This window comes from Petaurus breviceps, unplaced genomic scaffold (assembly GCF_028583685.1).
Source record: "Petaurus breviceps papuanus isolate PSGF00001 unplaced genomic scaffold, PetGlider_PUasm1.0 38, whole genome shotgun sequence".
NCBI classification, from domain to species: domain Eukaryota; kingdom Metazoa; phylum Chordata; class Mammalia; order Diprotodontia; family Petauridae; genus Petaurus; species Petaurus breviceps.
The window spans coordinates 67,542,309-67,565,592 of record NW_027186304.1 but is presented as its reverse complement, the minus strand read 5'-3'; the positions used below and the strand labels follow the sequence as shown (position 1 = coordinate 67,565,592).

Genomic DNA, 23,284 nt, shown 5'->3' with positions numbered 1-23,284 from the left:
GACACAGTTGGTTTAAGATCCTTCTTTAATCTTTGTATGATCTTGTAAATCCTGACATTCCCTTGCTCCAAGCTCTTGAATCTTGTGCTTTTTGATGTGTCAGTAAGATTTACAAAATTTGAAAATTTTTATTTTTACTATTTGCTCATTTCTTCTAAAGAATCCATGTTACTGATATGCACATTCCTAATATAACCTGAACATTCTATTATCCTTTTCATTGTTGAATGTGTTTTGAGTGTGGAGAGGTAGCACGCCAGGGTTGGTCATAGGTCAGTCTGGTAGCTCAGATTCAAAACTGAAACAGAAATAAAATACTTGTTCTTCTAACAGTGAGCAAAAGAAGGTTTACTTAGCCATGACAGGGGCAGGATATTTAGCCATCCTGTGCTTGTATTGGTATACTGCTGGAATTTTGCTCAGAAGCCTCAGGGAGCAAGAAATCTCAAGGACATTTTCCACTAGTGCCCTTTAAATTAGCTTAACCTGTGTGGCATAGCACTTGAAGAAAAGCTGGCCAGGCCAATATACCAGGGAACCCTGATAGAAAATCTTCTTGCTACAGAGGAAAGCCCAGAAAAAAATCATATATTAGGTTAATGCCTGTATTCATCTTTGGCATTATAACTTTTATCTCATAGTAGAAATTTTTGATCCTAAGAAAATTATCTTTCAAATAGGTAATTATAGAAAGAAAATTATAGTTTCATTTGCCCTAGTCCCTCTCTGTTTACTTGTTACATTTCATTAATTAATAACTATAACATGGCATATTCCTGAAAAGGACCAAAGGACCGTAGTTTGAACTTTAAAATTAACCATGTTGAAGGTGTGGTTTGGAGTGCCTCTTAAATGGAATCTCGACCCAGTGGTAGAGGATTTATTTTCCATTTCCTTAACTCTCAGCCACCCCAAAGTGGTTGTAAAACACAGTAAGGGTTTCTGTTTTCTTCTGTATCTTCATGATCTATAATTTCATTGATGTGGATGGATACTCCTTCCACCAAGACAGTTTGCAACTGCTTTTTAACTTTGTATATGGCCTTTGAAAGTTGCTATGAATGAAAAATTTCTGAGCCTGCGGCCAGCATTGGTGCTGAACTTCTCTGAAGGTCAGTACACTTCTCTGTAGATAGCAGCTATGTGGTCCATTGCCAGACCCATCATTGAAGTGTGGTAGACCCTTTGTGTTTGTTGTAATAACCTTAAAGAACCCAGGGTCCTCTCGGGGCCCATAGTGAGGCACCCAAGATAGGACATATAAGGCTGATGGTAGCTTCATGGAAAGAATTCACTGTCAGTGTGTTTTCAGTGCATTTTATTTTATTTTTTTGTTTTCTTAAGTAAGTGTTAGGGACCTACCTACATTATAAAAAATATGTAAATGCTTTCAAGGCATTTTTTTGTGGTTATTTTCTTTATAGTTCCATTTAAGTTGTAGTATATAGAACAAAATGCAAAGTTAAGACTGTCATTTTCTCACAACTTTTATTATGCTGCATATTTATGTGTAAGTCTCAAATACTGCATGTATCAAAAGGTCAGAGGGGTGGTGGCATAAAAAATGATTTTAATTGATTTGAGGAACATTTCAAAATTTGTGATAAGCAAATAAGTTAGAAGCTAGAATAATGTACCTCTGAATCATTCTTCAGGAAATTAGTAGTACCATTAATTGGGGCTCCTTTCCCATACTGTCAAAGCATAGTTGTAAAGTCCATAAATATTGTTAAACTATTTTTCAAGGTTTTTGTAATATTTTGGGTAAGATATTTAACATAGTATAAGTTAAACATCTAAAAGTTCTCTTTCTGTCTTTAAATTTACTTCTATTAGATTCATTTTTTTAATTTGATCATGTTGAAATGTTAGAAAAATAATAGAATATTTTAGTTTGGTTCTGTAAATGCTTTCCTTGACAGAGAACAATAAATCATAGTCTTATAGAATTGACATTTAGGCCAGGGCTTCTTAAACTTTTTCCATTGGCAGTCCTGGGCTGCAGCCCACAGTTTAAGAAGCCCTGATTTAGGCCACACTCCCACCCAGTACCATAATCCCCTACAACATCTATGATGGGTAATTAGCCTGCCTCTGTCCAAACAAACATTTGAGTTGACAGAAACCTTAACTCCGTCAAGAGGCAGTCCATTCCATTAGTATATGTAGCTTTCATTGATAGAAAGTTCTCAGAACTGATAGAGTCTGAAACAGATTGAAGCATACTTTTTCTTGACTTTATTTTTCTTGGGTTTTTTGTCTGTTTTCTTTCACAACATGACAAACATGGAAACATGTTTTGCATGACTGTACACGTATAACCTATATCATATTGCTTGCCTTCTCAATGGGAAAGGAGAAGGAAAGAGGAAGAAAATTTGAAACTCAGAAAAATTTAAAAACAAATGTTAATTGTTTTTATAAGTAATTTTTTAAATTAAAATTTCTTTCTCAAATGTTTCCTTTCTCAATAACTGCATTAGATTCTACTTTGAAAATGTTTTCAAAAGAATCCAGAACACTCCAAAGAAGTATATCATTTTCAAATATGGTAAGTTAATTTTAAGTTTGACTTTTAATTAGTTTTGATGGATGGCAGTGTCCATTTAGTAATTTTATCATCTGTAGTGATTTGGTATTAATTTAATTTCTCTTTCATTTGTCCCAACAGAAATTCATTTTGTGTGTTGGGCTAGGCTATTAAATTAGTCATTTTGAAATTCTTTCATTTTTTTTCTTTTTAATGCTATTGTATTTAACCAAAAAGTGAGTGAGTGAATGAATGAAAAAAGTAACAATTAAATACTTACTATGTGCCATTCACTGTACTATATTTTGAGGGTATAAGTAGAAAAAACTAGAAAGTACTTGTTCTTAAGGAGCTTACGCTCTAATTGGGGGAAACAGCACATAAAAACTAAGTTCAGCTGTAGGGCAGATGACAAGGCCCAGAATAAAGTTATCAAAATAGGATAAATGGGAAGACCCACAAGTCCATATGTTACATGTGTAGTTAAGATGGTAGTGCTGAGGGATTATGGGGCATAGAGATAGGACAGATGGTAAAGAAATCTTAGGAGGTAGTGGCATTGCAGATAAGGCTGGGTAGTCCTCACTCATCAGAAATTTTGGAGTTGTTGATTCCTGTATAATCTAAGAAAGCTCTTTCAACAGAGAGGCAGGGAACCATTAGTTGTGTGGTTCTAGCTGCCCAACTGTCCTAGGTTGGTTCTTATTGAAATAGCTTCTCAAATAGAGCTCTTATAATTTGTACATTCTTTTCTGAAACTTTTAGACTAAATGGCTTTTCTATAAAGTCAGTTCTCATGTGCTCATATCTTCAGAAAATGATATTATACCTAGATATCTGTCGTGTTCATGTTTTCTTACTTAGCCTAGTGAGCAGGGGAAGGATGGAGGTCAGGAGAGAGCAATAAAGAGAAGTGGGATTAGCTAATAAAGAAGATAGGTAATTTGAAGGATAATCAGTAGTTAAGTAACCACTGCAAATAATGTGAAACACCAAATATGGGTAGCCTTTTTTTTCCCCCAAAAAGAAACAAAGCCTCATTCTGAGATTGTTCCTCCATGTTTTAAAATATTATGAATTATCTGTAAATCACTAAAATTAAATCTTTTTTTTTTTTTAAACAAATTTCAGGCTTTATCATCTTGTTTAGTTTTACCAGGAGATAATACTGTCATAAGTTCTTCGTGGGATAATAATGTGTGAGTATCATTTATATTGCAAATTGCACTGAAGATATTATGGGGGCTTAGAAGGATGCAGATTGAAATTGAGGAGACTTTCCTCACTCATTCTAGAAAAACAACATTGTGGCCTTTTAAAAATGTACAAGTAGGACATACTTAAAAAACACTGCGAGATAATACTATTAGAAAAAAGTAAGCAATACACAAATTAAATCTAAATTCTCTTGAGTTATATACTAAAGCTTGAGCCCAAATGAAATAGCCACTTAATTTTTATGTTTTTAATTCTTTTGTTAAAGGTGGAGGGTCTGTCAGGTCAGGAGTGAGTGGTCTGTAACTAGAGTCAGCTGTGTAAACCACTTAGTAGATTCAAAATTTAACAATGTAATGTTTCTTGATTATATTTAAAAGAGCCATGAAATAAGTCTGAAATGATATTTTAATAACACTCATTATCTTTTCTCTTAAGATATTTTTATTCCATAGCATTTGGAAGACGGCAAGACACACTAATGGGACATGATGATGCTGTTAGTAAAATCTCTTGGCATAACAACAGGCTCTATTCTGCATCTTGGGACTCTACAGTGAAGGTTGGTAAATACCCACGTGTGTGTGTGCGAGTGAGCGCGCAAAGGAAACCTTTTGGAATGTTATGAATAATGCCAACTGTTATACTACTGATTATTATCTTCATATGTCTTAAATGTTTACTTCCTTTTGGCTTTTTTTTTTTACCAACTATTCAGTGATGTTTCAGGACATCTAATACAGTATTGCCTCCTTGGGTTTCTTATGGTTTGCAGCCATAAAAAAGTACCATGATTTCTGTATTTAATTAAGACATCTAGCCAGGTTGTGGAGTGCATACGCTTTTAGAGCTGGAAAGACCTCAGAGATCATCTAGTCCGACTAGAGGTAGAAACAATAATGGTGCCTTTAGTGAGTACTTAAAAATCCGCTTACACCCTAGGTGTGGTCCTGTGTCCCTCTGGAGATGGCAGGAACCAGAAGACACCACTTTGAGCTGCTGGCTGAGTTGGAGCATGATGTCAGTGTGAGTATGAACAGGAATGGGATTAAGACCATAGCCTCTCCCTCCTCCCGCCCCCCACCCCAGTTTTTAAAAAACTTTGATTTTTTGCTATTTCAGGTGACAGTTATCTGCCTTTTAAAAATGTCACTGATCCGTGACTTCTTTGTTTCTCTTCTGCCTTGCATATTTCACTGCTTTCTATCATCCATCCAATAGAGGATAGAGGAGAAATTTAAGGTGTGGATTCTTGAGTCAGCATAGAGCTTTTGGACACTTTAACAAACTGTTCAGAGAACAAATGTTTTCTCTCCCTTTGATAGTCTATAGAATGTTAGAGCTAGGAGGGACTACAGTGATCATTTCATTCACTCTCATTTTACAGATGAAGAAACTGAGTTATTTATTCAGTTGTTTCAATCATGTCCAGCTTATTGTGACTGCATTTGAGATTTTCTTGGCAAAGATACCGGAGTGGTTTGCCATTTCCTTCTCCAGCTCATTTTACAGATGAGGACCAGGGTCACACAGCTAGTGTCTGAAGCTGGATTTTAACTCAGGTCCCTGACTCTGAGTGTGTGTGTGTGTGTGTGTGTGTGTGTGTGTGTGTGTGTGTGTGTGCGCGCGCGCGCGCACGTACGTACGTACGTACGTACGGGAGGGTACTAGGACTAGAACCCAGATCTCCTAACTTCTAAGCTGGTATTCCATTTACTATGTTATACTGCCTCTCTCTATTTTGTGTGTGTGTGTATGTGTGTGTATGTATATATACATATTTGTGTGTATGTGTATATATGTTGATGTATATTTACATCTACCTATCTTGAGGTTTGCTTTTGGTTTTTTTGGTTTTTTTTGGTCAACAAATGTCTACTGAATGGTATATACTCTAAATGGTTTTACAGTTGTTAAAAGATTATAAACTGATTCCTGATAATTTGCCTTTTGGGTCAAGTGAGAGGCATTTTTGTATAACCCATCACTATCAGGAGTTAGCCATATTTCAAACAATTTGGCAGCTGCTGTGGTTTTTTCTTATAGATTTATTTTTCTGAGAATAACATGAATTCAAGTTTGTTTTCAAGAAAATAGCACATTTATCCCAGCAACACTTCCTTTTTGGCGGTATACAAAGAACTTAATCTCTAATTTTAAGAAATAGAAATAATCATTTCCTCTGAGAAGATGGTCTTAGGAAACATCTGTACTAACCACACCAGGAGGAAAAAACATGTGGACAGTAGAACAAAGTTGAGTGACTAACGTTAGAACTAAATGTTTGAATCAGCTCCATGGTGAAATGTAGTTATGCCTGTTTGTTTCTCTGTGAGATGATCATCAGTGTACTTCCTTTCCTAGGTAGATACAATCAGCTTAAATTCTTCAAGTGCTCTCCTAGTGTCGGGCACCAAAGAAGGCGTTGTTAACATCTGGGACCTCACTACTGCCACTATGTTACATCAAATATCATGTCACTCAGGAACTGTATATAATGCTGCTTTTAGTCCTGGTATGTATCATTTTTCTTTCTTTGGATGCCATCATACAGATTGGAATCCCCTTTCCCCTTGTCTCTCATCCCACTGGCCCCTGACAAATCACACACCCCACTTATTACTTTTGTACCAAAATAAGATTAGTTATTAGTCCATGACGCCATGTCAAATATACTATGCCCTCACTTTTCACATTGCCTAAAGAACACTTTGTGAGTTATGTATGAATCCATACTCAATGGTCACCTCAGCATTTTTTCTTTTGTAGTCTTTTATTGGCTACCCAGGGTCTTACCTTATAGTGATACATATATTACATATGCACATATAGTAGGAAGCTTAGTAAATTTAGGTTTTTTTGGTCTTTAAGAGTAAGCACTGTTTTGTATGTACCTGTGTTTATATTCCTGTCCTTATCAGGCTTGGGAGAAAATTCTCCCTACGGGTATTTATTAAACATTTTCTGTGTACTCAACAGAATACTAAGTGCTAGGGTGAATATAGGTAAGCTTAATAATAATAGCTTACATTAATATAGTTCTTTAAGTTTGCAGAATACTTTATCTTAATTGATCCTTACAATAATTCTCTGACTATATTCTTATATACCCATTTTATAGTTGGGGAATCTGAGGCTCATAAAGGTTAATTGACTTGTCTAAGGTCACATAGTTAGTATGTGTCTGGAACAGGATTCCTGACTTCTGAGAAACTTAGAATCTAGTTAGGAAGAGAGGACTGATATATCATAGGTAATTAATGCACTGTACAAGACAGTTTATAATGTATATTGCCATGCAGAGGTCATGGGAGTTAACAGGAGAGGAATATCAATGAATGGTCAGAGAATATTTCATTTAGGAAACTAGGTATCTGGAGAGAAAAACAATCCAGGTCAGAGGAGCAGGGCTTCTCTCTCTGTACTCTCTCAGTGACTTCATGATTTCGAAAGTTTATCTATTATCTCTAGATAGATAACTACCTGTTCGAAATAGCCAACCATGGTCTTTCTTCGAAGTACCAGTTTCACATCATTCACTGCCTGATAGATATTTCAGACTCAGTGTCTCATATATGTCTCAGCCTCTCCATATCCAGGTCAGATTTTATCTTTCTTCCAAGAGCACCACCATCCTTCCAGTCAGCTAGCTTGACAATACAGAAGTCATTCTCAGCTCTGTACTTTCAGTCATCACACAAATGCCCAGTCTTGTCTGTTCCAGCTCCTTAACATCTCTCACACCTTGTGCTTGCATGATCATTACTCTAGTTCAGGCCATCACCATGTCTCTTCTCAAATAATGGAAATCTCCCAGTTAGTCTCCCTGCCTCAAGTCTCTCCCATCTCTAATCCGTTTGCCAAGCAGCTGCCAGTGATATTCCTAAAATACAGGCCTGATCATGTCATTCCCCTGCTCATTAAATTCCATTGGCTCCCTGTTATCTCAGGGATCAAACGCAAATGTCTTCATGTGGCATTTAAAGCCCTTCCAAACATGGCTGCTACTTACAGTGCCATATTTCAGGCTTGCTAGATGATGCTTTACATCACATATTCTTTGGCCTGGACAAACATGTTTCTCACACAAAACATTTCCTCCCCCATCTTCCTGGCTTTCCATAAGCCGTGCCCTTACCTAGAATGCACTTTCTCTCACTTGTGCCCCTTAGAAATCATTGCTCAAACTCCACCTCCTACATGAGTCCTTTCCTGATTCCCCATTTCTAGTTACTAGTATTGCCATCTCCCACCTCCCCACCCCCACTTTTCCTAGCCTGCTCTACTTCTTTAGGAAATTATTGTATTTTTTTTTAAAGCAATCAGGGTTAAGTAACTTGCTCAAGGTTACACGGACAGTTATTTTTGTGTGGGTGCCAAGTATCTGAGGCCAGAACTGATCCCAGGTCTCCCGACTTTGGGGCCGATGCTCTTACTCACTGCGCCACCTGGCCGCCCCAATTATTATATTTATTTTGTATATTCTTTAGATAAGTACATGGCATTTCCTCCAGTAGAATGTAAATTCTGTGAAGCCAGAGACTATCATGTTTGTCTTTCCATTCCCAGAAACTAACACAGTACTTGTCTTATAGTAGGCACTTAATAAATGCTTGTTAATTTGGTTGGTTGATTGATTGGCAAGGAGGAGGCATAAGTATGGCATTGTTTATAGGCTAGCCAGGAATCAATTTGAACTAAAGAAGAGACTACAATATTGATAAACAGTGGAGATATAGCCTAGGACCACATGCTGAAGGGCTTCCAGAAGTTGGACAAAAGGATTTAGATTAGATATGGAAGGGAAAGGGCAAATATCAGTTTTATCAAGCAGCATGAAGCAGATGCCTGTTTCCTCTGTGACCCAGTATATTGTATTGTGATCCTGCCCTGTCATAAAGAAATCAACTTCTCATCCCTTAAGGCAGGCTCCTTCCTCCTTGTCAGGAAAACAAGTCCTACCTCATGAGGCCAGTTTGATGGGTTTTTAATATTTTAATATTCAGTGTCACATGTAAGCTCACACTTTCCTTCCTTTGCACTGATACAAGTGTTCAACCTTTCCACAATTTTCAGGACTGATCTGAAAAAATAAAGATAGCTGGCAAGATGTAATGGAAATGCAAATTTAAAGATCTTCCCTGCCCCTAGTGTGTTTCCTGGCTGCATCCCACAGTTTGGGACCCTGGGGGAGGATGGACTTGTGACTATGGTGGGTGGGATGAAATGCCTTGGATCCCCAGGGACCCCACCTTGTTGGTTTTGTTGCCCAGCCCCCTCTCTGTGCTTGGAGGCAGGGGTTGGAGCTGTGTGAGGGGAAGGATACCCCTCCCCCCCCCCAGAGAACTTTATTTGAACTCTTGTTTTGAATTGAGATGATAATGCTATGTACTTTGTGTTTGTTTAAGGGCCAGTAGCCACTTTGGTAACTTTAGTTCTGTATCTTGAAAATGTGACCTAAGAAATGTTCAGTGCTAATTTAAAAGTAAATTGTCTATGCTATGGGCATGAAAGATCTTGGGGCAGAATGTAATGGAAATGCAAATTTAAAGATCTTCCCTGCCCCTAGGCTAAAGTGCACCTGGAGACTGGGGTGGGAGGCTTGTTTTTCAGTAGATACTTCTTGATTGGCCGGTGAGTCAATAAGGTTGTTACATTCTCTGAGCCAGGAGAAGGCTATATAAGCCCTGATGTGTAGCTTTGTTTTGGGACTTACTTTGAGATGTGTTCTGTGATTTGATCTGAATTCTGGGAAGCCGTTGTTGAGAGTCCCCCGGCTTTGAAAAACCCAGATGTTGACTGGGTATGGATGTAATGGTTGGACAGTTTGGAAATCTGTCTACTTGATCTGTTTCTGTCTTGATAATTCTGCCTGTATGCTTTGAAGTTCGGGGTGCTGACCTTTTTCCCCTGAACAAGGTAAACGATATATGTCTGACTGATTAAAGTAAGCTTGTTAACCCATTTTGAGTTGCTTTCCTTTAACAAAGCAGATCCAAGAACCTGTGGTAGCTGCAAACCCTGAGGACGCTTGGGGTGCTTGCTGCTACACAAGAAAAAAAAGAAAGAGAGGGCAGCTATGGAAGGGTTTTGTACAGAGGAAATGTGATGTGTTTGTAAGTTGTCTGAAAGCATTCTGCAGGCTGCACTGGAGTATGGAGAAACTAGAGGCAGCCAGCTGACTGCCGCAGTGATTCATATGTGAGATGTGGTTGGTAATGGGAACATAGAAAGAATACAAGAAACATTTTAACAAACTCAGAGGACTTGGTTTTTGACTGGATGGAGTTGATGAAAGAGAAGGAATCAAAGATGATTTCAAGAGAATGATGATGCCACTAACCAAAACTGAGAAGGAAATTGGGGGGGGGAACCAGCATTGGGGCAGACGAGCTCAGTCTTAGACACCCTGAGTTATTCCACTGTCACCTCAAAGTGGAAATTCCATAAGCATTTGGAATGATGAAGCTGGAGCTAGGCCAAGAAGACAGGACCCGAGGTAATGAGTGAATTAACAGTCATTAGTGTGTAAATAGTAGGCAAAGCCATGAGACCATACTAGATCTACTTTTCTGAAGTAGATAGAGAACAGAAGATAAAAGTCTAAGCTTTCCTGCCCATAAGTAGAATTCTGGAAGAAGAAAGGAGACTTAAGAATCTAAAGAGTCCTCCAAGGGAAGATTAAATTTCAAAGGGGATAAAAGGTATTCCCTGTTATCACATGTAGAGAAAAGGCAGTTGGATTTAGCAGTAAGTTCCTTAGAATAACTTAAAATGGATTTTTTTTTTTAAACCATCCTATAACAATGTTGCCTCCTAAAAATGTCACTTTAGACGGCCGCCATGTTCTCAGCACGGGAGAAGATGGTTGTCTTAAGGTAATTGATGTACAGACAGGAATGCTCATCTCCTCTATGACTTCAGAGCATCCACAGAGGTATGTTTCTTTGAGATCCTTGTGATGAAGCTTTATTGTTCAAGACTTTGAATTACTGCGTTTACTCTGTTCCTTTACTTCAGAATTAATTGTTTTCAAATTAATTTTTGCAGGTGCTTTCTTTGGGATGGAAATTGTGTATTAGCTGGAAGTCAGTCTGGTGAATTGCTAGTTTGGGACCTTATTGAAGCAAGAATTAGTGAAAGAATCCAGGGCCACACAGGTAAATCCTGTCTGTAATCTTCTATGTTTTGTCCTCATGAGATACTTAGATCTCACTCTCCCTCAAGAAAATGAATGTGTATTCTTCAGGCAGGAGTGAAAAAAGCCTACTTGGTTTTTCATAATCATTCTTATAAATGTTGGCACTGAATTAACTCCCATTTTGAAAGTAAATAAATCTAATCGGAATGTAGCCCTCCCTGTGGGCTGTTCTTGGGCCCTATTGCTGAACCTGTGGATTTGTACTCATTTATAGCTCACAAGTCCGTACTTGTGTGTTTCCGATGAACAACGAACGAATCTTGGCATATTTTGAATCTTGAATCTCCTCACCTTCCTAAGGGGCCTAGCTAGTTTGTATACTCAGCCAATCATGTTCCTTATAACTCAAGTACAGAAAGGTGTTATTGTCTTCTCAAGGGATACTTAAATACCTTTTGTTTATATTTGGGGGGAGGAGTGGGGGGAATGAGGAAGGGAGTTGATAAGACAACTGAGTGGCACACTAGATAGTGTTGGGCTCGGAATCAGGAAGCCCTGACTTCAGATCTGGCCTCAGACACTATTAGTAAATGTGTGACCCTGGGCAATTCGCTTAACTTCTGTTTGCCTTTGTAACATGAAGATACTAGCAGCACCTACCTCCTAGGATTGTTGTGAGGATAAAATGGAATAATATTCATAAAGCACTTTGCATACCTAAATTGCTAGCCATTGTTATCTGTACCAGCTATTAAAGACAATAGAAAGGAGTTGACTTTTAATCAGCACCCCATCCCCACTAGAATTAATCACAAGGTATAAACTAGCTGCAAAAATTTTTGTATGCTCTGATTATTTTATGATGTGTAAACACTTTTCTCTGAAGGAATTAAAGGGAACTACCTCATTAGATGGACAAAAATTAGACCCTTTTGTACTGCTTTCACTCCTTAAGCCCCAGGGACAGCATTCAGGCTGTGCTTTACAGAGGGAAGGTGGGTGGGGGAGAAGGAGATTTCCCTCGTCCCTTTCCCCATTTGGCCATCTAGAGTAGCAGACCAGCCCAGAGGAAATGTTCTAAAGCTATACTTTTTAATAGTCCATATATGCTTTATGCATTGTCATTGTCAGATTCTATAAAGAGCTCCTACAATTATCTTATAGAAAATGAAAGAAATATGACATCAGACTCATAGTAAAAGTTCCAACAGAGACTTCTTTAAACCTTTTTTTAAGCTTTTTATTACTATATGATGGTAGAAGGAAAAATGATAGGAAAGTTAAGAAAATCTTGTTTTCTTTTCCATATCATTCCAAAATGCATACAGGAACCTAACTACTAGCTACATTTCTTTAGAGAAGCAGGAGGTAAATATCAGAAGACATAGGTGCCAGTCAGGATTTAGGCCAACTGGGGGGGAGGAGATAGACTTATGGGACTCCCAGATAAGGAAACTCCTTCTACTACTTCAGATCAGCACCTTTTCTGTAACTGACAGTTTTAGAGTTACCTAGGGCAACCAGAGATTAAGGGACTTGCCTAGAGCCTCAGTGTCAGTGAGGATCATAGTTTCAGAGAGAGATATATACATGCTTGTGGTTGTCATACTGCCTTTTTTGTTTCAACTGAAAAAGGGGTAGAAGGAAATTTCTCTTTATTTTTTTCAACTCTAAAAACTGAAAACTGTTTTAGAATGAAAGATGTTCAGTTTTTTTAAATTGTATATAGAATTTACCTATTGGATAAGGTTTGGTGTGAATCATGTTAAACAAGGAATGAAATTTATGTATTGTACCTGAATTGAACACAATTTCCCTAGCATTTTAGGAGTTAACTATTTCCATATTATGGAAAGAAAAAATTTCCTCCTTCTCCTCCCAGGTGCCGTGACAAGTATATGGATGAATGAACAGTGCAGCAGCATTATTACAGGAGGGGAAGACAGACAAATCATGTTTTGGAAGCTGCAATATTAAAAGTGCCTTTTCTTCATTTGAATTTCAAACTGAGCTCCCTTCAGAGCTAATGTATTTTTAAAACAAACTTTTTAAATGGACTGGTGAATGTGCAATGATAGGAGTTGGAAGTTCAACCAAATAGAAAGTTTATGTACTTGTAAAATAACTTTCTAAATCATGGTAACTTCATTAAAAGCCATTAATTACCATCTTTTAAGGTGGATAAAGGCCACAATTTAACTTACACATGGTATTGTTAGGGAGAAAAAGTTACAATCACTATTTATGAGGAAGAATGATAATCTTCTCAGTGGTCAAAAGCATCAGCCGTTAAAGCTGGCAAGGATGGTAGCTATGAGACATGATTTAGGTCACTGTGCCCAGGAAACATTACCCAGTTTAGAGTTTTCTATGATATATGTGTTCTCTTCTCTGCTACATCTAAGTCCCATTATCCTACCAGCATTGCTACTTTTGTTTTAAAGGAGTGGCTATTCCATGTAAGTAACGTACTCTACCCAGACTCTTAAGTAAGAACCTGGAGACACATAAACATAATCTTAATTAAAATACAATAAGTTTACTATTTATAGGAATGGTTTGTATTTTTATCATGCCTGTCATCTCAATTTAAATGCTTGTCTTATCTTTTCTATGATGACATTAAAGTTATTTTTCTGTAAAGAAAGAACCTATTTGCAATCATTTAGCAGACAAATTTAAACTTGATGCAAAGACTTTTATATGAAGTTTGACTGACTTGACAAAAAGCTGTATTTTTATTCCAACATTACCACTGCATAAAAACACTTTAGAAACTGTCTTTGGGGACCATACTTCCTGCCCTTTAGAAAACATTCCCCGTGGTAGTAAGCCATCCTTTCAGGAGGCATAAAGTTTTTTGGAGGGATAGTTAGGTTGCTCCTTGGATAGAGGACAAGCCTTAAAGTCAGGAAGATCTGAGTTCAAATTCGGCCTCAGACACTAGCATTGTGACTCTGGGCAAGTCACTTAACCCTGTTTGCCTCAGTTTCTTCATCTGTAAAATGAACTGGAGAAGGAAATGACAACAGTATCTCTGCCGAGAAAACCCCAAATGGGGTCATGAAGAGTTGGACACGACTGAAACAAATAACAAGCAGGTAATATTCTGGAGCAACAAAAGTTGATTCAGTGCCACGTCTGAAAACAAGGCAGGTAGAAAATTAAATTGTGCTGGTTTTTGCCAGAAACAATGTGGGAACATTGACTGGTTTTCTTGTGTAAAAAGAATCATTGAATGGAAATCCAGTGTTTTGAGTGATTGTAGGATTGTTGAGATAGATAGATGACTTCCTATTGTAATCCTGTGACATTTAGCCCCTTGTTGAAGAACAACACTGGCTTGGGCCAGTAAGTATACTGGTGAGGGCAGGTTATCGTGTGATCCCTAATTTCCTAAGGTGGGCCATTATCTTTTCTCTTCCCCATCTACCTCCACCTCATCTCCTCTCCATCCTTTTTCTCTGGTCATATCCTGGGCTTGCAGATGTCCAGGAAAGGTTCTGGTGCTGGTAGCACATGCTTTCCATCCACCAGCATTTCCTGTCTAGGCCTACTAAGAATATACAATCCTGTCTTCAAGTATACATTCTAGTTGGAGGGTGAAGAGAGCAAGAGATCCTAGTAAACTTCAGTAAGCAGCATTATAGTATCTAGATTCACATAATTTCTTCAACAGCAAAATGAAATTGGAAGGGAGGGTGGGATTAGAGACCATTAAGTCCCTTCTTGCTTTGATAGTGTAGTTAAGGAAATGTTGGTCATGGAAGTACAAATGATGGGCACCTTTCAAAGTAGAAAAAGTAACCATACTCCATCATACAAATTAAAAGAGATTCCTGCATGGTTGGACGCCCCTATTCTTTGCTTCTCCTTCTTCTCCTTGGAACATGAATGCAAATGGCCCCAGCTACCCCGCTACATGGGCAACTTGAACCTTGATGTGACTGAGGTCATGCTGTAAAAGAAGGTCTCAGCCACAGGGCCCATCGTGTCCGTCTGCCTCTGCAACGACGTGGCCACATGTGTCTCCCTGGGTTATATCTACATTAACTTCCAGCAGCCCGAATATACTGAACGAGCTTTGGCCATCATGAACTTTGAGGTAATCAAGGATGGGCCCATCTGTATCATGTGGTTTCTACAGAAATCAGGAATTGGCAACATCTTTATCAAGAACTTGGATAACTCCATTGACAAAAAAAAACCTTGTATGACACCTTCTCTACCTTTGGGAACATCTCTCTCTTGCAAGGTGGTTGTGTGATGAAAATGGCTCCCAAGGATTTGGCTTTGTCCACTTTGAGATGCAGGCTGCAAACAAAGCAGTCAGCACTATGAATGGGATGCTATGGCAAGTTTTCGTGGGCCACTTCGAGTCTCAGCAGAGGTAGAGCTGGGGGTACGAGCACTAGAATTCACCAAAATCTATGTCAAGAACTTCAAAGAAGATAGGGATAAGTTAACTTCAGGAACTCTTCTCCCCGTTTGGAAAGACTCTAAGTATGAAGGTGATGGTCATTGAAAATGGCCATTCCTGAGGCTTTGGTTTTGTCAGTTTTGAGAAGGATGAGGAAACTCAGAAGGCTGTGAGTAGCATAAAAGGGAAGGAGCTTGAAGGTAGGGTTCTGTATGTTGGACAGGCCCAGCAGAGGCAGGGTGAGTTGAAGCATAGATTAGAGCCGATGAAGCAGGAGAGAGTAAATCGCTACCAGGGTGTGAATCTGTATTTGAAGAATCTAGATGATGTCATTGATTATGAGAAGCTATGGAAGGAGTTTTCTCCATATGGCATGATCGCCAGTGTTAAAGTGATAACAGAGGGTGGCCACAATAAGGGGTGTGGCTTTGTGTTTTTCCTCCCCAGAAGAGTCTACAAAAGCCCATGACAGAGATGAATGGGCAAATTGTCAACCAAGCCCCTCTATGTGGGCCTGGCCCAACTCAAGGAAGAGCAGAAGGCCATCTTCACCAACCAGTACATGCAGTGCATCTCTGTCCTCCGCAACATAAATGGCCTCATCTTTCCCCAACCCACCAATTATTTCTTGCCTGCCATCCCCCAGGTGTCCGCAATCTTCCAGTCACCTACCCAGGCCACTTTCTACAATCTCAGCACCGTGGTCCCCACTCAGCCTACCCCAAGCTGGACCAGCTTTTCTCCTAGGTCTTTGTCCACACCCCAACACTTCATCTCCAACATCAATACTGTCCAGCAGGCCTCTACTCAGATGCCCCAGACAGGGCCCCATATGCAGAGTGGTCAGTATTGAGACCCAGACCATGGGAAGAGGGTGTCCAGGCTCCCTGGGCCACGCCATTGCCTAGTACAAGTACTCCTCATCTGTGCCTAATGCACCTCAGGGAATGGAGCCAACTGTGCATGTCCAAGGGCGGAGCCTTTAACTGCATCTATGTTGGCCTCCGCCCCACCCCAGGAACAGAAGCCTCTGCTTGTGACACTGGCAGCCTTGCTGTTCGACAAACAAGACACTCCATCTCTCAGCTCTGGGCATTTTCTCTGGCTGTCCCCCATGCCTGGAATGTTCTCCCTCATCTCCACCTCCTGGCTTCCCTCAAATCCTAGCTAAAATCTCACCTTCCACAGGAAGCCTTTCCTAAGCCTTAATTCTGTGTGCCTTCCCTCTGTTCTCTCGTTTGTCTTTATACATACTTTGTACATACTTGCTTATCCCCACCTCCTTACCCCCAGTGAGACTGAACTCCAAGAGCAAGACTTGTCTTTTGCTTTTTTTTTTTGTTTTATCCCCAGCACTTAGCACAGTGCCAGGTGTATATAGTACATGCTTAATACATGTTTATTGGCTGGAAAAAAAAAAAGAGAGAGAAAGTAAAGTCAGATTCAGTCTGCCATGTGTCTTAGATTTTGGAAAAACAAGACTCCAGAAGGTTCACAGTAAAGGTAGATAGAAACTTTGGGCAAATTCTAAACGTTTTTGAGCAAATTCTTCACCTCTAAAAATGAGATTAGATTAAGTGACCTCTGATTGTGATCATAAAAGGGACCTGGGTACAGAGTAGATAGACTTGGAATAAGGACCATCTGAGCTCAAACCTTGCTTCAGATGTTTAGTAGCTGTGTAACACTGGGTCTTTCTTAAACAAAGCTTCTATATAAATAAAATGGTGATGATAATAATAGCATCTGTTTCAGTTCTGATAATCAAATAATACGTGAGAAATGCTTTGCAAACCTTCAGAGTACTGTTTAAATGTTAGCTATGTCATAACATGCCTAAAATTATATAAAGGAAGTCATCCCAGGAGGTCTAGGAATCCATCAGATACAAAATTGAGAATTCCAATGAAGAATAAAAGGACTTATCAAAAAAAGTGAATGTTCAAAGCAAGCTATATACAGGATAAATAGGAGATAACAGAGGGAAGGTACTGGAATTAGGAATGGTTGGGGAAAGCTTCCTATCAAAGGTAGGATTTTAGTTGGAATTTAAAGGAAGCCAGGGGAGGTCAGTAGTTAGAGCAGAGTGTTCAAGGCATAGAGGAGAAACAGCTAGAGAAAATGCCTGGAGCCAAGATGCAGTGTCTTGTGGGAACAGCAAAGAGGTCAGTGTCACTTCGATCAAAGAGTACATGTCAGGGAATGTGTAAGAAGACTGGAAAGGTAGGAGGAAGCTGGGTTATGAAGGGCTTTGAATGCCAAAGAGCATTTTTTATTCACTTATGGAGGCAACAGGAAGCCGCTGGAATTTATTAAGGTGTGGGGGAACAGGAAACAAGAAAAGGGGAGGTGATGTGATGAGATCTGCATTTTAGGAAAATCACTTTAGTGGCTAAATATGGATGGGTTGGAGTAGAGAGATTGAGGCAAGCAGACTCAACAGGAAACTGCTGCAGTAGTCCAGGCATGATGTTACAAGGGCCTGCACTAGGTAGTGGCGGTGTCAGAGAAGGAGGCACATTTAAGAGATGTTGCAAAGGTGAAGTCAATAGGCCGTGGCAACAGATTGGATTTGTGAAGTGAGAGATAATGAGGAATCTGGGATAAATCCTACACTGAGCCCGAGGGGGCTGGTAGGTTGGTGTTGCCCTCCACCCTAAAAGGGAAGGTAGGAGAGAGAGGGAGAGTTTGGGGGGGAAGAATTGTGTTTTGGACTTAGTGAGTTTAGAATGTCTACTGGACATCCAATTCAAGATATCTGAAAGACAGTTGAAGTGTGAGATTGGAGGTCAGCAGAGTTTGGGGCAAGAATAGATTTGAGAATCATCAACATAGAGATGGTAATTAAGTCCATGGAAGTTAAGATCAAGTGAGATAGTATATAGGAGAAGAGAAGGGAGCCCAGGTTAGAGGCCTGTGGAACACTTATGGTTAGAGGGTATGATCTGGAGGAGAGTCCAGCAAAGGAGACAGGAGCAATCAGGTAAGTAGGAGAATCGTAAGAGAGTGGTGTTCTGAAAACTTAAGAGAAAAGCATCACGGAGGAGTGATCAGAAATGTCAAAGGCTGCAAGGAAATCAGTTTTGTAGAGATCAATTTCAATGGAATGATAAGGTTGAAAGCCAGATTAGAAGGGGTTAAGAAGAAAGAGAAGAAAAAGTGGAAATATCTATTGTAGATGGCCTTTTCAACTTTAACTACAAAGGGTAGAACTATATAGCATGATAGCTGGGATAGACGGATCAAGTGGGTATTTTTTCTGGGTAAAGGAAGCATAAGGCATGTTTATAGGCAGCAGAGAATGAGCATTATAATAGGGAGAGATTGAAAATAAGTGAAAATGGGGATGGAGGAGACAGGATGTAATGGATTACTTCAATAAGTAGAGGGATTAGCCCTGTTTTGGTTTAAACCCAAGGACACCAAAAACAGTTGCAGTTTCATGATGTGTTGTGGTGGATGTCTCAGAGAATTCTGTCAGACCACCTCTAATCCAAGTCTAGGCATTTATTGAGATTTATGCCTCTCGTGGGCTAAGTTCCAAAAGAAACCAACAAGTTCAGAGAAAACAAGATGGATTTTTATAGAGTAAAGATGCAATGATATAACAGAAATTTACACAGAGGAATATCATTAATATTAAAAAAAAAGGCAGGAGTTTAAGGGGTTAGGTAATGGAGGAGGGGTCGCATCTGTGGTTCAGTTCTGGTCATTCTGCCCTCCAACTGGCTAGTTATTGTGGTCCTGTCTGCTTAAGACAGTTAAGTATTGTGGTCCTGTGTTAGCCTAGCTGGATTATGTGATTGTGATTGAATACTCACCTGTTTCTGTGGGAATGGGTCTGGGGCAGTGACAAGGTAGAGGCAGTAACTGGGTTCCCATCACATGGACACACCTGCCATTTCTGTGGGAACTAAGAGTACAGGGACACACCTGTTCTAGTGAGCAGTGAGGCATATATGAAGTTAGGACATTGTTGCAGGGTGGGGCGAGGTAGGTACAGTGGGCCTGCTGTTCAGTGGGGCCAGGCCTATTAATGAAGTTAGAATACTGGGGCTGGGGGCAGCTTTATTAGGATTCCATCATTGGTAAGGAGTAAAGCCACTTCTTCATGTGAGAAGGGTGGAGGTGGCAGAAAGCATCTGTGAAAGGAAATGAGGGAGTTCTCATTGCAAGTCAGCTGAAAAATCCCATGGTCCTCAGGTGTAGCAGCAAAGCTAATGTTAATGGCCCTTTTTAAGTTTTCTTTTGACTGATTATCGGTTTCTGATGTTGCACTTTTGACAGTGCCGGGGACTTGAGTGGCTAGAACTTCCTTTTCTGGGTCTAGTAGCAGTGACTGTCATCTGCAGGAACAATTGCCAGGCTACATCTTCACAGGGGTTGCTCCCCAAGGTTATGTCTGAAGGCACTGGACTGGCAGCATCGCTATTCCCAAGTTCAGAGGAACTCCGCCCTTGGGGGTGGAGGGGAGATAACACTCTAGGTGGTGGTGTTTTGACTTGCCTGTCTCTCAAGAGTGCCCCACTGTTGCAGCTGGTCTGGTTTGCTTACCCTGGGTATGGAGGTTAGTGGGGAGGGTTGGTCCCTTCTCCCCAGTCGCTTCCCTAGATGATGACTCTGAGGGTTGGCACAGAAACAAAAATCATAGATTGAAAGATGCTGCCATGTCCAGGGCACCTGTCAGTGACATTTGATCAGCAGTTGCTGATGGTGATGAAAAAGGTGAAACCCCTCTCCACAAGGGTTTCCTTCTTGTAACAGCTTGGGGGCTGGGCTAGGAGTTGTTTGTCCAAATGATGGATGGCCACAAAGGCTGACATAGTAATGGTGCAATGACTGAACAAGGGAATTTAATAGACCCTCTGAACGCTACCCTACTTGGACCACATCTAGAAGTATGAACTTCTGGGCACATTTTAAGAAAGATATTGTAAAAGCTGGTGTACATCTGGAAGACAGGATGGTTACGGTCCTTTGTATTTTTGCAAGGTAAAGTCAAATATTGTAGAAAGGATTATCAATTAAGTATGATCCTCTCCAACTCCAGAATCTTAGTCATCTCATAATTTTTTTTACCTTCAAAAGGTAAACAGCCCCTTAAGGCTGATATTTGTAATTAAAAATCTCTATTTTTTAAATTTTGGTCTCTTTAACTTTTGCACTTTATATGTAATTATTAGATACAGTGCTGGATTTCCCAACCTCAGGTAAGCTTTGTGACTCTGGGCAAGTCATACAACTTCCCGACTTTCCTTCTCTGTAAAATGGAGATAGTACTTACCTAAAAGGGTCATTTTCAGGATCAAAGTGCTTTGCAAAAGTTAAAGTATTAAACACAAGCTATTATTGATTGTGGTGCATTGCTAGAGAACTGAGAGCAGCAATCTCATGGTTATTTGAACATGTACGCATGTTCAAGTCAATTAAAATGATTCTTCCATTACAAAGCTTCCCATAGGCAATATTAAGATTCAAAGTGTTAGAAGCTTCCATCTGAAATTGAACATGTTTAAAGTTTGCAAAGCACTTTCCTTCTAAAAGCCTTATGAGACAGGCAGTACAAATGTTTCTATCTCCAGTATCTCCAGTGCAGATGAGGAAATGAGCTCAGAGAGGTTTTTGCCTTTCCTATTTGCACAGGTAGCAACAGGAGTTAGGAGACCTTGGATTTGAATAAAGCTACTTCCAAGTCCAGTGCTTTCTAATAAAAAATGGTGAAGCATCACTTGTCTTTTTTTTTTTCAAATGGGAACAGGGAAATGCTGGAAAGTAGTATTTTCAGTAAGTTTAGAAGCTATATTCAAACTAAATTCTTGTCTTAAATTAAGAGAAATGTATTTATTTATTTATTAAGGGTAGGGAGAACAACAAGGTTTTCCTAGTAAAGTTTTCCTTGGTAATTAAAATTCTCCAGCTTAAGCTTCAGAAGTGGCTTCAATGTGTAATTCTGAGGACATAATATGAAAAGCATGAATGAAGAAGTAAGAGTTCTTTTCCCTACCCTTCAAAGTTTCTGAACTTTGTGTTCGATACTTAAAGGTAAAGTGAAAACATTAAATGATTTCCAGAAGCCTAGTTGTTGAAAAAAGCATTGATTCTCTAAATGACTTAGCATATCAAATGCAAAAGTATAAAAGAGGGAGGAACTAATTCACTTAAGACATAACCCAACAAATAGTGCTGTTTCACAATTATACTGAAATGACATAAGTATTACTATACAGATATGTAATGGCTTTTATGACAGTAAATGAGGCATGTTAAGCGTTAATCAATTTATTTGATTTTTATTTCAGAACTTTCCTTTAACGTGGTTAAGGCGACAATCAAAGCATTAGGTATACATTATTAAAGATAAGATCATCACAATTTTGTGCAATTCTACATTTTGTCATTCATAATGCTGTGGAATGAAACCAAGATTGCTTAATTGCATTTTTGTAAACAAAATTGGAACTAGCAGAAAAGTTATTCTAGAGATACAATAGCAAAGCATTAAAAATACTACACCAGAAGAAAAGAGGAACGATATTACTTTCTAGAATATCTAAAATACAGGTACCTGATTATAACATTTTTAAAAATCTGTATTAGTTATCTTAACCATAATGGCTTATAGAAAGAGTAGTTTAACTACTGGAAACTTGATGCCATGAAAGTCAAAATTCTTGAAAGGTTCACATCTGTAAGACCGGTATAAGGCTACAAATACAATTTACAGCTTGAACACAAAACTTGTGTCAAACAGTAATATTCCCAGCCATAATACAATACAAAGGCTCTCATGCAGCATATGCTTCTTGGCTCCCAGTAAGGTTTATGTGTCTAATACAGAAGATGCTGAGTAGACTGCCCAAGCTCAGCAGAGTTTCCATTATGTGAAAGATACAACTGCTTGAATTTTAAACTTCTGGGATAGCATGATCCATTAGATTTTTCATAACACTTGATGCCATCCTGTAAAAGTGACATTTATATATTATATATACATTTCAAAGCACCAAAAGACTTCTAATTTAATTCCTAACACCTACTGGGTCACAAGGTAAGGACTAACTTTTTACTCCGGAAGCTAAGAAACTAAAGCCTTAAACTTTGGCCAAGCTTTCCTACAGTGAAAAAGAGTACATGATTTGTTAAAATTTGTATTTGTCTCTTACATCCTTGGGATTACATTATAAACCTGTCTGATTAATGGTTGAAGAGTCTTGGACTTTCACTTCCTTGAGCATCTTTTAACTATAAGGTCTGACCCCTTGACCCTGTGGACCACAACACACCAGTCCTGTCCCTGGGATTTTCTTGGCAAGGATACTGTAGTTGTTTTGCCATTTCCTTCTCCAGTGGATTAAGGCAATCAGATGTTAAGTGACTTGCCCAGGCTCACTCAGCAAGTAAGTACCTGAGGCCTGACTAAATTAATTCCAGGCCCAGCACTTAATCCACTGAGCCATCTGGCTTGCTGTGCCTGCTCCCAAGTACTTTTCTTTGCAATTTCAAGGAATATAATAAAAATGTGACCCTACTCAATACAGTCCTAAAAACAATGTAAGTTTTTTTTCTTTCACAAAACCTAAATTATTCAGGGATCCAAGTTGTTCATACATACCTGTTTTAAAAGGGGGAAAAAATAGGTCCAATCTTGGCTATTAACAGCCAAGTTAATATATAACAGCAGTGACTGCTGCCAGTACAGCGGTTGGTAAAACTTTCTAAAGTACTCTTTTTCATAGAACTTGTCTTCAAGAGCAGTTTTTAATATTCCTGACATAACTATCTTTTTTTTTTTTTTAAATAAAAAGTGATCCCAAAATTAAGAGTTACAAGTTACAAAGACAGAACTGTCACGGGAAAAAACAGGGCCACCAATCCTTTAAAGCTATTCTTAGATGCTGAATGGGCAATCCCACATACTCTCCCCCCGCTACTAACCACCTTTCCCATGGCTCTAAACACAATTTCTTGAGGAGACTTA

The 23,284-nt window shown here is 39.1% G+C and overlaps 2 protein-coding genes and 1 pseudogene across 5 annotated transcripts in view; 2 read left to right on the top strand and 1 right to left on the bottom strand.

Moving 5' to 3' along the window:
• NSMAF (neutral sphingomyelinase activation associated factor) overlaps positions 1-13,536 on the top strand; it is a 67,206-nt gene extending 53,670 nt beyond the window's left edge. For all 3 annotated transcript variants that reach the window (XM_069099994.1, XM_069099992.1, XM_069099993.1), the window contains 8 exons: positions 2,484-2,551; positions 3,662-3,729; positions 4,184-4,307; positions 4,688-4,771; positions 6,110-6,260; positions 10,580-10,682; positions 10,796-10,905; positions 12,769-13,536. In XM_069099994.1, coding sequence (XP_068956095.1) covers positions 2,484-2,551; positions 3,662-3,729; positions 4,184-4,307; positions 4,688-4,771; positions 6,110-6,260; positions 10,580-10,682; positions 10,796-10,905; positions 12,769-12,863 — 803 coding nt within the window. In that variant the 3' untranslated portion in view covers positions 12,864-13,536. The remainder of the gene's footprint in view (positions 1-2,483; positions 2,552-3,661; positions 3,730-4,183; positions 4,308-4,687; positions 4,772-6,109; positions 6,261-10,579; positions 10,683-10,795; positions 10,906-12,768) is intronic.
• A 1,240-nt stretch (positions 13,537-14,776) lies between these two features.
• LOC138170265 (embryonic polyadenylate-binding protein pseudogene) lies at positions 14,777-16,477 on the top strand (annotated as a pseudogene).
• Positions 16,478-21,569: 5,092 nt separating this feature from the next.
• Positions 21,570-23,284, bottom strand: part of SDCBP (syndecan binding protein) — a 39,987-nt gene continuing 38,272 nt past the window's right edge. For both annotated transcript variants that reach the window (XM_069099989.1, XM_069099990.1), the window contains exon 9: positions 21,570-22,266. In XM_069099989.1, the coding sequence (XP_068956090.1) occupies positions 22,212-22,266 (55 nt within the window). In that variant the 3' untranslated portion in view covers positions 21,570-22,211. The remainder of the gene's footprint in view (positions 22,267-23,284) is intronic.